Source organism: Scatophagus argus, chromosome 14, assembly GCF_020382885.2.
Source record: "Scatophagus argus isolate fScaArg1 chromosome 14, fScaArg1.pri, whole genome shotgun sequence".
Classification (NCBI taxonomy): Eukaryota; Metazoa; Chordata; class Actinopteri; family Scatophagidae; genus Scatophagus; species Scatophagus argus.
In genome coordinates this window covers 7,787,780-7,802,074 of record NC_058506.1, presented here as the reverse complement: position 1 = coordinate 7,802,074, position 14,295 = coordinate 7,787,780, and the positions used below count along the sequence as shown (strand labels likewise).

The 14,295-nt window shown below is 40.0% G+C and overlaps 1 protein-coding gene across 1 annotated transcript in view; it reads left to right on the top strand.

Annotated features, from left to right (window-relative positions):
* Nucleotides 1–14,043, top strand: part of myo18aa (myosin XVIIIAa) — a 54,599-nt gene extending 40,556 nt beyond the window's left edge. Inside the window, exons 33-41 of the mRNA XM_046411326.1 lie at nt 818–934; nt 1,439–1,522; nt 4,285–4,422; nt 6,096–6,281; nt 6,378–6,517; nt 7,119–7,163; nt 10,990–11,112; nt 11,689–13,120; nt 13,909–14,043. Of these exons, the coding sequence (XP_046267282.1) occupies nt 818–934; nt 1,439–1,522; nt 4,285–4,422; nt 6,096–6,281; nt 6,378–6,517; nt 7,119–7,163; nt 10,990–11,112; nt 11,689–13,105 (2,250 nt within the window). The 3' untranslated portion in view covers nt 13,106–13,120; nt 13,909–14,043. The remainder of the gene's footprint in view (nt 1–817; nt 935–1,438; nt 1,523–4,284; nt 4,423–6,095; nt 6,282–6,377; nt 6,518–7,118; nt 7,164–10,989; nt 11,113–11,688; nt 13,121–13,908) is intronic.
* The last annotated feature ends 252 nt before the right edge of the window (nt 14,044–14,295 follow it).

Below are 14,295 nucleotides of genomic sequence, written 5' to 3'. Positions count from 1 at the left end.
CACACATATCGAAAAAATATTACATATAAATACATATTTATAGATAATAAAATATACCTACTGCTTTTTCATCTCAATGCAGAAACTGATTTTTGCTTAAAGAGAAATTGTGTACATTTTTCCATACCCTTTTTTTGATGCACAAATGAAACCCAAAACAACAAACTTAATGAAGTCATCCTATCAAATTTGCCCTCTTCAAAATGCAGCAGGGCTCTAAAATTAATATGCACACATCAACAACCCATGGTGGGATTTTAAAATAATAAATACATTTTAGCATATATCTGATTTTGACATTTTCTTTAATGGAAAAAATAAGCTTGGCGAATGCTTTTTTTTCTTCCATCTGCTCATTAATGGCTGTCTCATGAGAGTACTCTCTGCATTTCAGACTCGTAGACTGAGGATGTTTTTGTCTCTGGGGGTTGCACAGAGAGTGCTGTGTGCCTTTGCTTTGCTTGTTAATTGCTGCATTTATGGCAGGGGAAGGTCTTGTAAATGTCTCAGATTAGAGGATGCATATTGAGGGCCGAGTCTCTCCCCCTGAACACAGAGGATGAACTCTAAATAGGACATCACCAGTATGCTGCACTGGCTGCTCTTTTCCCTGCCTAAATGAGCCAATTGATTATCTCCAATTGGTCTCATCCTCCAGCCAGAACCTCCATCCAGATTTCATCGCCATTAGATGAGATTCCAGGACTGCCACGGCCCGGCCAGCTAATGACCATTTATCATATTCAACAGCTCATGAATAAATCCTGTCATTCTATACTTAAGTACGTGTGTTTCCTTCTCTCTCTTAATGCTTCAGTTGGAGGAGCAGGTCAGCCGTCTGCAGAGAGAGAAGAATGACCTGCAGTCTCGTATGGAGGAGGATCAGGAGGACATGAATGAGCTTATGAAGAAACACAAAGCTGCAGTTTCCCAGGTAACTCAACCTAACTCGACGAGCAGTTTGAAAGCCTTGGAAATACTAACAATCCCTCTGTTATCGATGGTTACACCTACTTGTCTATGCAGGAAAGTATCCAGGGGTACAACAGCAATGAAATGGACCATGACACAGACCAAAAAAATAATTCCTCTTATTATCTGTATTTGTTTCATTGTATTTAGTTTAAAACACTGTGGGATATCATTTTTAACAGTGCAGTCAACACTCTGTTCTTTTCTGCATGTTTAAATAAGTGTCTTTGAGGTTTGGAGGACATGTTCCCTCTAAACACAGTGTGGGCTCTGCAGTCAGGGAGATGCAATCTGTTCTGCAGCAGATCACATGACAAATTAATTGGCGTGCATGTATTATGTTTATTAACCATTTCAGATAACTGAAACATACTTCCACACTCACATACACATATCCTGATTCTCTGACTATTTACTTTGTGTGTGTGTGTGTGTGTGTGTGTGTGTGTGTGTGTGTGTGCCCTAGTCTGCCAGGGACTTGAGCCAGATCAGTGACCTGCAGGCCCAGCTGGAAGAGGCCACAAAGGAGAAGCAGGAGATCCAAGAAAAGGTATAATAACCTGTCGACTGCCTCAACACTTCTCTGATTAGACCTCAGCTTTTCACACAGTTTCTCTGATTATTGGGATCAAAAAAAGCTTCGTTTCTGTGGCAGCTTTCCTCTCAAAATTGCAATGCAATTTGCATTTAAATAGCAGGAATCAGCAAAGATTTAGAGGTAAGGGGAGAAATTGTTCTTTTGCCTCTAAGCACTCATATTTAAAGGAAGGTCATAAAGTCAGCAGCTTGTTTCCATGGTTTAACCAATTAGATCAGAACATTCATTCTGGTCCTTTCAACGATTATCTCTCAGCTTAATGCAGCAGTTCCTGTCTTGACAGTTTATCTCAATTGTGGTTTTGTTTGTCATTTCAATGCCAATGCCTCATTTTATTCTTAAGTATTGGAAAATTCTAATTGAAATGAAAGGTGGCAGTTGGAAAATAGTATGAAAAACATGTCACATGACATGATTTGTTTGTTCATGAAATAATTTAAATACTCAAGTGATACAATGTGATAATTGGAAATAACATGAGCTATAGTTATTCCAATTTAATTGAAAAGCAGTGGAGATGCCATTTTACAGTCACACATGAACAAGATGTTCACAGTGTAGTCTCATTTGAAATGCCAAACTCCTGATCCTGATCTTCACATTTGTATTTGATGATTGCCTTGTTCATTTGCAGGCACACACTACACTTCCATGTTGAAATGATTGTTAGATGTTACCAACACCAGAATATTTCATGCAACCGTTCATAAAACATTATTTGTCAATGAAAAGAACATGCATGCATGGTCTGAAGCCTAAGGTTTTTTTTTTGGAGCTTTTACTTAAAGGTAGAAGTGTACAGTGTGACAAAAAACTATGATCTTGATACATTTTCACTCTGTACATTATTTCTAATGTTATAGATGTTATGCCCCAGACTCTCAACCGTTTGTAACAAGTCTATCTCTTATCATAAAAGCAGCTCTTCTGCACTGTGCTCTGAAGTTATTAAGCTCTGGCTTGAGTAATGGCTACAGCTATGTGCTTTTAATACGTTGCACAAGGTGAGGACTTATTGTTGTTGCTATGGAAAGTAACCTACTTCAGTCTAGAGAGAAACATCAGCTAGTAAATTCTGAAATTTTGTACAAACATCCATGATCCCCAGAGGATGAATACTTTTGAGTTTGGTGACTTTTCCTCTGGTGCCACTAGGAGGTTGCCATATGTGTTTCAGAGTGAAATGTCTCCAACAATCATTAGCAGGTTTGCCATGATATACACATTTCCCTCAGGATGAACTTTTAACAATCGATCCCTAAACATTTCATCTAGCACCATTATCAGGTCAAAACTTTAATTTGTGCAATATTTTGATTTAGAACCACAGCATATGCCTGCAAAATGCCCATCAACCTCAGCTGTGCAGTGTGGACATTGGGAGAAGTTAACTTTGACGTTGACATCAGCATATTGTGCAACTGATTAAGCTCACTGACTTAACATCTCTGATATACCTGGAGCTACAGTCCATGTCTAATTTAGCCTGGTTAGTTTAGTTCCTTGAAATTGTGCTTAGGTTGTCAGCTGAATGATTGTGGCTCAACATAAATGTGGATTCATGTGGTGTAAAGGTTAATGTGTCTGATTTAGGCCTATGTTATAGTGCTTTTATAATGGTGGTGTTTTTCTGGTGGAGCACTATTTGTTTAGAGGATAACCTCTAACATGTCATGTGTGTCATGAATTAATGCAAGCCCATTTAATTTGTTGATGCATTTGTTTGCGAAATGAAATTACTCTAGGCTGTTAAAGCTGAATTTAGCTAGGCAATCCTTGGTGTGTATTTGCATGCACATTATACATGCTCAGGCTTAGAGTAACTGGACTTTGCTTTAAGCGTTGTTGTGCAGAAGACTGAACAAATAAAACCAAATCTGTTTTAAACAGAATGCATTTAAAATATAATTTCAATAAAGGGCGGAAATGAGTCCTCGCCACACTCTATCAGCACACCCTCTTTCGTATTAGATTAAGCTATACGCATGCCAAATCTTTTGTACACTCAATATATCCAAGGCCCACCCATCAGAATATTTTTGGCTTTACTAGAGACGCATCGCAGGCTGTAAGGCATTGTTAAAACCTGCCAGAGAACGCAGTGATAGCCATCAAAAGCAGCTGACCTTGAAGTGGTTATCTCATCCTCAGTAGGAGGGAAGTCTGCCTCCTTTAGTAATATCAAAGGAGAACTCCAAATCCTCCTTGTATCAGATGCAAAGTCCCTCATTAGGGGCCATGCCGCCCTATGGGCCGGTTTTCCTGTGACGTATCTTTGTTCCTTTTATCAGTCATGAGAAAGTGATTCGGATGGAACAAACGTGCTTTGCATGAAGTTCGGCTCTTTCCCGAAGCCTGTGAAATTCCTGTGACTCTGTTAGTCAGCCTGAACCACAAGCTCTTCTTCTGACCATTTATGGCAGACTGGGGGCATATCTAGAGCTTATTACTCAGGCTGGATGCAGAATATTTACATGTAGCTAGATGGATTAAATGTATACAAAACGGATGAAAAAAATTAATTTAGTTAAACATTCATTTAGTTTTAATACATGCACATAACATCAGCACCTTCTCTGAAATTTAATAGTCCTCACTTGAGAGGAAATGGAAAAGCAGAGGTCAAGAACGAGGTGTGCTGCTACTCACGGAGTGATTGTGTGTATTTAGCGTTTATGTATATGTATGTATGTATGTGTGTGTCCCTTTTCCAGCTCCATTCGCTGCAGAATCAGCTAGAGTTCCAAGAACAGTCCATGGTGGAAAAGTCTCTTGTGTGCCGTCAGGAGGCCAAGATCCGTGAGATAGAGACCAAACTGGAGTATGAAAGGACACAAATCAAGCGCTTGGAGGTGAGATAATCCTAAATGTAAAAGATGTGCTTTGTGAACGTATAATTGCAAATTATACTATATTAATTATGCAAATCTGACATTTAATTTTATTTCAGGGGGAAATTATCAGGAGGTAGAGATGATTAAAAGCAAGGTCATGGTCTACCTTGCATAGCTCCATATCATTGATAAATCTTGAGAAAAGCATACATAATGGAATAAATACATTTGAATTCATAATTGAAAAAAGTACCATATTCAAAACCTCTATATTTTACATGTTTTAAAGGTTGAGGCAGTAATTTGAACACAAAAAGCCAATTTCTTTCTATTTCTAAAATGAATGCAACTTAATGGAGTGTGCAAAATTATTTTTTTAATTATTATATCATATTATTATTATAAAATGCAAGTCCAAACATTCTGCCTTCACTAGCTTGAATTCATAGGAGGTTTTATTGTTTTGGGTGTAGTTGTGAACATTATAAACTTGTAAAATGAAAGCTAATGGGTCGCATGCAAGACCCACTTGTAGAAGCTTTTTGTTCTTAAGAGGCATGGAAGAATAAATAGAATTTATAGCATTTACCAGTTTTTTCATACTCAAAATTTTCCTTTGGTATGAATGAGGTTCATTGCGGTCCAGCTCTGTTGCTGAAATTCTACAGATAACTATTTCACCTGAAACAATGCTCCTCATAATGCTTTAATCTGAATGAATTTATAGTTTATATATGATCCTTCAATTTAGGTCAAAACAGAGACTACAATATCATCATTGTTTTGGGATTTTATGATTTTTTTTCCTGCAACTTACATAGTTCAGGATATGGTTCAGGTTTAGGAAATTTCTCCTCGGGTTCTTTAAGCAGGTCTCGGTCCGGCTTCTATATCCTCTTTTGCACCGACACTGTAATATCATAACTGTGGACTATAATATCATCTTGTCTAATATCTCTGACTGTCACATCACCTTGACTGCCTTTCATTTTAGTCATGGACTGCATGGGCCGCTTTTTAGCGTCTAATCTCAGCTTGAACCACTTCCCCTTTTCAGTACATCGCTGCTTTGATGACATGTTGTCACAGCTAATATTTTTTTTCTAATTATTTCAGGTCCTCTAATGTGACTACTGACATTGCTAAACGTGTACGTTTTTGCTGCTGATTTCAGACAGCAAGACATGATGGCACTGAGCTCTTCTTTTTTATTATTTGCGACATTTAGTGAATGAAATGTAGCCACAAATGGACCGCAATATACTGTGATTTTAGGGGCACCAGCAGACAGCTCTCACTGGGCTGAAATGAATGATTTTCAACAGTTTCGTCAGGAAAGAGTTTGGTGAATTTAACTATTTGTTGTATGCGCAAACCTCACAGAAAAAATAAAAGTGGGTTAGGCTAATAATACCTTGTTCTTGCATGAGCTAGTGATAGTTTACAACATATGTACAATATATTCTCAGAACATGCAGACAAGCTGCTAAGAAAAATTAATCAAAATTAAGAAGAAATTGAAAATTTACTGCTCAGATTTTAATGCTGCCCAAAAAACAGAAACCACGTATGGTGGGATAAGAACAAACGTGTAAGAGTTAATAGCAAATCAGACTGTTGAGTTATTCACTTGTCCACATGTGACCTTTGTACGAACAAGTTCACTCTTTTTCCGCTCCAATCCTACCCAGAGCCTGGTGGGTCGTCTGAAGGAAAACCTTGAAAAGATGACAGAGGAGAGAAACCAACGCATTGCTGCAGAAAACAGGGAGAAGGAACAGAATAAGCGAATGCAGAGGCAGATAAGGGACATGAAAGAAGAAATGGCCGAGCTATCCAAGAAGGAGGCCGAGGCGAGCCGCAAGAAGCACGAGTTGGTGAGGCTTTGGGTGCTGGGAGACTTGATATGATTCACTGGTGTTAACACTGGAGGAGGTAAACATGCTTCTTCTGTGCTGTGATCCATTCACCAGGAAATGGACATTGAGAGCTTAGAGGCGGCAAATCAGAGCTTACAAGTGGACCTTAAGCTGGCCTTCAAGAGGATAGGTGACCTGCAGGCTGCCATAGAGGACGAGATTGAGAGTGATGACAATGACGACTTAATCAACAGGTACAGTAGTCTTCTAACATAGATACAGGTGCCTTTGCTTCACAGTAATGTGTGCTTGGTACAACTGGGGATAACATTCTATAGCTAGAGGCCTGAGTTCCAAAGCAAGGTATCTTTGCAAGCAGCAAGAAACTTATCGAATAAGAACTGCTTTTTTAGTAGCCTGTCAATCACAACTTGTATCTTTTGGTTCTGTATCCCCCACATATTCCTCCAGAGTAAATGTTTTGTACTCTGCGAGTCATATTACGTTTTGTTCCCCAAATACTTCTCACTTGGTATAATTTGGTTCACCTCTGATTGTTGGTGACGGTTTTTCCAGTTTGGTTACTCCTTTGAGGGTTTGAGGGTCATGCTAGCTCTGAGCTCACTGAGGTAAACACCAACTTTATACAGACCTCTAAAAAAAATACATTACACACACCAGCTTTGAGAATGAGGTTGATTTACTGAGTCAATGCTTTACAATAGATAGTTGTTTAAAACTATTTATTTGCTGTTATCTTATCCTGTCCTCTGTTCACACTGTTGTTCGTGTATCTCACCTTCTCTGTTTCTCTTTTCCTTGTTTCCCTTTTGGTACACTCCGCACTTTGGGCAGTTTGCAAGACATGGTGACAAAATATCAGAAAAGAAAGAACAAAACGTGAGAATGGAAAATGCATCCTTTGTTTTTCTCATTATGGTTGTTTGTTTTTTCTCACATATTTCAACCAGAGGAGACAATCATGCAGTATTCCTTAGCCTTTCAGTTTAGGTTGTTCACAATAAGACTGTGAGGAGCAGTAATTTTAAATAGAATGGAAAGCTGTCTCTGTGGTAGACATGTCTGATAAAAGCTGTGCTTAAAGAATGGCGCTGGTGTTTCATTTAGTTTCATTTTATGTTGTGCCACGTGTCTGCAGGTGTCTGTACACAGTTGGAGATTTCAAGGCTTGTTTTTCTACTTTAAGAACAACAGAAAGTTATTTGAAAGATCTGATGGCACACAGGATACCTTGCAGAATGTTAGCGGAAATGTAAACGAGAATGGTAAACAGACTACAACTCTAATTGACACCGGCATTCTCCTTGAAGCCAGTCTCACCACTTTGAAGAATATGACCCAAATAACAAACAGCGCAATGTTACAGACCTGCGGTAATACTGCATCTTTGTCTCCATGAGTATTTTCGTATCAAACACCATTCTTTTCTAAATGTGCTGCATCATTAGACGCCTTCATCACGCATTTGTTTGGATCTTGGGTTAAAGCTGTTCTCTGCACTCAACTGCACTGATTTTTACGTGTCTTCTGTTCCTCTATGGCTTTTTCAAAGCACATACAGCTAGTTCATACCTCGCTGAGTTTGTGTGGAGAATACACTGCAGATCATACACTACATTTTTACTTGAGGATACATCTATGTGAAAGCAAATTTACAATATTAGTTGTTTGCAAATTAAATTCATTTCCTCATTGTTTTCATCTTTCATCTCACTATTACCTCCATATGTTGTTATTTTTCGATCTTCCTTTGGTTTATAGATGATGAAAATGAGGAAATTGGGACTGTGAATATTTCTGACTTGCTCCCAAAGTTGAAATTATGACAATCTGAAAACAAACTAATGTAATGATAAACACCACAAACACGTAGGCTATCAGTAAGTAAGAATGGCATGAAAAAGATGATCTGTGTTGTTCCCTTTGCACAAACTTGCCATGGTGGGAATAACTTCCATGTGCTCTGGAAGATCTTAAGCACGACTGTGTGAGCATTGCTTGTGACTGCGAAATGACTGCACGGTGTGACTGCACATCCACGTCTGCACAGTCAGCAAGTGGAAAGTGATGCCACAGTGCACTAATTAAATGTTTTCTCTCAAAGCTCAGCTGTTGATTTCCATGCATGCAAATACTCCACTAATCCAATCTCATTACATAGCGTTGTGGAACATTAAACTATAAATACAAATGTTCACCTTGTCATGCTTTTAAAATGTGTAGTCACTGATTGTGAATGTTAAATATTTTCTTTTGACTGACTGAATCCCATTTTCCTCCTGTCTTTGTACGGTGAAAGGAACTGTTGTGGCATGTTAGATAATTTAGACCTTCATCAGAGCGTATGAAGGAAATGCAGTACTCAGTTTGTATATCCATCCATAATTTCCCGTTTTAACCTCTGATTGCGTCTTCAAAGAGACATGGACTCACTCTCCTTATCGTGTTTCTTTTGGTTATCCATTTTTCATCAGACCACTTGTGTGTATCAGTGGTCTGCCTTTCTTTTTGTACAATTGCATTTTCTGTCCTTCAACATTATTGCGTTAGCAGCACTGATGAACAATAATGGATGACATAATTTTTCCTGGAATTACAAAAGTGGATTTTCAAATGATTTAAATTATGATTCAATGGTTTTGTACTCAGTGCTTCAAAACATAGGTTACAGGAACTATATTATAAGTTAATCTACTGTTTTTCAAGCTCAGCTTCCCTGCAGACTGCAACAGGCTATATCTAGCTGTAGTGGTTGCATTTAATTTGTGCAATGCAAACTATGTAAATGCTCCTGTCAGTGGACTGACTGAGAATTAAACATTTCACATCCAGAACAAGGTGAAAATCATCCATGAGTATGAGTAAATCACATCATAAAGATCAACATCACAAATTGTGAAGTGCACAGATTATGTTTAAAAAAAAAAAAAAACAACAGAAGTGGATGCCCTATGCTTTTATTTGTCAATATATAATTAGCCAATACCAGAAAAAATACGGTGTTGGTACCACAAGTGCTAAACTGATAAAACCAAGCCATACGAGATTTGATGCTGAGTTTAAGTATTTGTGACAAAGATTTACAACCAGTGCAGGCCAATTGTCAGAAGCTATTAATGTTCACTTCTAAATTCTCGGGGCTTGTTTGTATCTACGAGCCTCAGGACTGGTTAGCTGGTAGTGTGGGGCCAAGGACAAATTGTTTGTGACACCATTTGCACAGCACTCAATTGTAAGCCACCTTCTATTTCACGTGTGTGTGTGTGTGTGTGTGTGTGTGTGTGTATGTGTGAGTGTTAGAGACAGGGGGAAGAGGGAGATAATTTTGCTGTGGGCTGGTTTCAGTATTTTGTTGTGTAATATATCATGTTAAAGAGTCAAAGTATCACAGGGATGACAAATGGGCAGCACGTGTAATCAACTTTCTAGTATTAATGAAGCTATTATCTGTAGAGAAGAGAGGGAGTGGAAAATAAAAGGATGACATGTAATGGCTGAACTTGGACTCACAATTTTCGCTTGCTGCCTCATGAAGCACCTCTCAACGTTTGGAATGAACAGGTTTTCCTGTGCAAAATAATATAATCAGACCATTTAGTCTCTCTAACATTGCCATTACCTTCCCCTCTGAAAGCTTTGCTGTAAGGTTGATTGTGAAAAAGTTAAATACGTTAATGCTCTTAGAGAGTTTGAAAGCCTGAATACCATTCAGTCCAAGATCCAGAAGCTTCCTTCCTTCTGTGCCCACTCCTTGACAATACTCACACGCCAGCATGCCACCACCTTTCTTGCACTAAAAAATGTCTTTTAGGCAGTCCATCTGAAAGAATTAAGGGAGGAGGGAGGACACTTTGTTCTCTGAGGAAACATGCCTGAATGCATGACACAAAGACTGATGGCATTTGGACCATGTTGCTGTATTGACTCAGAGGTTATGCCACTCTGCTTTCCTTTCACTCACAATTTCCTGTCACATTAACCTTCTAGGACAATGACATGCATAATTCACAAATTTCACAGTGTATTTGAATTGAATGAGGACTGACCTTATCCAGGTGGGATCTACCAAGCTTTTTCATTGGGATCCATGGGTCTCTGTATATTGATTGTTATGTCAAGTGTAGGGCAATGGGGCTGTCTCGTGGCTCCACTCCAATAACAATCACCAGGAGCAGGTGACATACCACACAGATGCTAGCAGCCCAGTACCAGCCAAAAAGAGTTAATTATACCTCCAGCAGCTTCATCCACATTTTGGCTACATGATGCATTTGCTTCACTCATTCATGTTGAGAAACATCTTCCTGTGTTGATATTTTTGATTCACACATGCTTACCTCAACCCTGTCTGGTGTGCCTTGCGTCATACTGAGCCCTATTATTTTTAAAAAATAAATGCAACTGTGAAAATGTGAACAATATTTTATGTTGCACTGCGTAAAATATTCGCATAGCAAGTCATTTTGTTGAATTAGTTTTCTGAAAATAAACTGACAAACGGATTCAGACTTCAGAGTCAGTGAGGACTGAGAAGGAATGTAAAGAGAAGTTCATTATTATTAAAAATGAGGAACTGTCTCACTTAATTCAAGGACTTTTGCACCTCAAGATGTAAAAATGACTTGTTAACGATGAATATTTTTGCTGTGTTGTGTTGACGTCTTGGGTGCTCCTTACAAACTCTAGCTGATATTTGTCTTTACAGTGGGGATGAGACAGAAACAGATTCAGAGGTGGAGGATCGTGTGGATGGAGTAAAATCTTGGCTCTCAAAGAACAAAGGCTCCACCAAAACCCTGTCAGATGAGGGAAGTCTGAAAAGCACCAGGTTAGTCCTCACATCCTCTATCATCATGACAGACAACCATGTACATCCCTGTGGTAATGTAATGATAAAACTACCCACATTCCCAGCCTTGAAAAGACGCAGGATTACCTGGGGCAGATTGTAACAGAAGGATGGGTATTTCATGTGATTACGTGTCATCTCTCTCTCCCAGTAATCTGTCTAATGACAGCAGGCAGAAAGAAGAAGCGGCTGCTGTCAAATTTATTGAAGTGGCCCATGGCCAGTTGGCATGCTTGCTAAATGACGCCCCTGCCACAGTTAGATAGATCTTTTCACTCGTTGATTGCCTCACTACCTACAGTGTATACTGTACATAATGGAAATAGCCACAGGTATTGTATGTGTTTGTTGACTCATGACTGGTCCCAAGGACAAAATGAAAATGACACATAGGAAATAATGTCAGAGATATGTGTCAAGGTACCAAAATCTACACTCTTAATTATCTGCATCATGTGAGGTTTGATCTGCTCCTTTTTTGCAGAGTTTCTGATTTTTTTCTTGTTGTCCTCTGTTGGTTGTCTCTGGTCTTTATTCTTTTATGCTACCCTTTAGATATTCTGCAAATGCAGAAGCCAAAGAGGCAAAAGAAGGTAAGGAGAAGATGAATGATGGAAGTAAAGATGGCAATGAGGTAGAGCAGAACAGATCAGTGTCTGTTATGAGCTCCCTAAGCTACAGGAAACGTTCCAACCTGAAAGACTCCATAGGTGGGAGAGGTGATGAGAACTCCTTGTTTAGCACTCTCAAAGAACAGCCTGACACACCAGACCATGCCTCAATTCGCAAAGCCAAGTTTAAGTCTGGAGACCTCCAGGAGGATTGGAAGAAGACCCAGGAACAGGAAGACTTGGATGACAAAGGCTCTGTCATCTCCCTGGCCTATTCTGAAGCCACCAGCAGAGCCAGGAAGGGATTGGAGTCCCGCTGGACTTCCCGTAGCAGTCCTGAATTTGATAAGGACTCTATGGTGTCCTCTGTAGCCCCAAGCAGGATGTCCACCAGACGGGGCATGTTGGACATGGATGATGACAATAAGTCGACTATCAGCAGCGTGAGCCACTCCAGCCCACGATCATTGCATCGTAGCACCTCTTGGAAAGATGACAGACGCAGCAGCTCACGCCTGTCCCTCGCTCGTAGCTGTGGTCTCAGTGAATTCGGCCTGCATGCAGATGATGACAATGTTGATGATGACAAGAGTATGGCTTTTAGTGAAGCTGGAACTTCATCTTATAGTCCCCGTTCCCTTAGTCGCAGCTTTTCTACCCCAGCCCAACCACGCTCCTCGGATAGCAATCTGCCAGATTCTTCTGACATTAAGTCAGTCTCCCACCGCAACTACTTGGACCCTGACTTAGAGGCTGCAATCAATGAGGTGTTGAGCTTCAAACCCATTAAGTTCAAGCGCAGCAAACTTGATGAGTCTAGTGGTGAAGAAGAAAGTGAGAAGAAGGGGCCAGGAAGCGAAGACAGTAGGAAGAAGGGAGAAGATGAGGGGCTTGGCTGCAGCACATCCAGCCTGCTTCGGTCTGCATCAGGTTCTGCCCTGGACTATGGCAATCGGCCATCCAGCACCCTGAGCAGCAGCAGCTGCCGCAGTCGTAAAGATAAAAAAAGTAAAGTCTCTTTGTCCAACGACTCCTCTTCAGACGATCATCATAGCAGAAAGAGCTCAAGGGGTAGGAAGGGCAAGAAGTCCAAGAAGAAATCTAAAAAGAAGCAAAGTGAGTCAGAGTCAGAGTCAGCGTCTGATTCTTCTTCCTCGTCAAAATCGTCTGAGTCCTCTTCGTCTGATTCAACCATCTCTTACCGCAGTTCTAGCAGGGTTAAAAGGTGCTTGAAACAGCCATCTGATGATGAGAAGGATCCTGCAGGTCATGGACCAGCTAGCAAGAAGGAAACGAAGAAGAAGCAGAAGAAGATGGATAGCTTGGTGATGAAGTACCTCTACAGGCCTGACAGTGACTGATACCAACAGTGGAAGGTGATGCTTGGTGTGATAATAACCCAGGAGCTTGGCAGAACTGAAACTAAGATTGAGACTGACAAATCTTTCCCTTAATATACTAACCATCGTCCTATGTGTGAATTATTCTGATTCTTGTGATTAACAAATGCTGACTCGTACTAAGGAAGACCTAGCTACATTTTTCATGTAGTCACATCACAACAACTGTGCATGCAACTAATTTTTTATTTGTGAAAACATTTTCTACATCTTCATTTGAAATGACTACTATTTTACTATTATAGGGCACAGAACATAGAATTCTTCTTAATTGAGCTATGAGTTATTGAGCTCATCAATGCCGAATTGATCCCTCGCACGATATGACACTGACCTTCCTAACTCTACTATTTACTAATATGTGAACATTGTGCCACAGTGACAGTGACTACATGGGAAGTGTAAATATTTATCTAGTCTTGACATATGTGACTTTCCTGTAGGGTGTTTATATTATTAAAAGACTGAAGTTTTGATTTCTTGACCAGCAGCACAATTTCTAAGACCATGGACCAAAGGTATTTCTATTGCAGTTCTGTATACTAATTAAAAATAAAAATGAGCAAGCAACCATAGTAACAATGTGGACATATGTCATGCACATCTCAGGGGATGAGTTGTTTACTGCCTGGGGAAGAGTGTAATACTGCAACCTAAATTCCTTGTGCTTTCCCATTTCCCTCTACACCTTTCAGCTTTGTTTCTCTTGTAACTAGCCAAGTAATGATATAATGGTGTGTTCTTACGTGTGTTGACCCTTACAGCCCTCCTGCGAGCCGGAGACACCTGGGCAGATCTGATGAGGAGGATGAGGCAGAGAGAGACTCCAGCAGGCAGTCACTGAGGCAGAGCGACAGCGAAGGCACTTTGGCAGAGAGCTCATCGTAACCCAAACTCAGGTCACCTCGTGCTTTCACTGACATCACACAGAACGGAGGGACACAATTTTATTCCTCACAACATCACCACCACTTCTCAGCCAGCAAGAGAGGCCATCTGCTTCCGGAGGCAAGGACGGAGAGGAACACTCTTTTTAGATAGTTCAGCCAGGGTTTTGTATCATATTTTACTTATTACGGCACACTCACTCACATCGTGAAGTGATGTTGCTTCTGTGGTTAAAGATGTGCTTGTGTGCTTCTTTTTTAAAA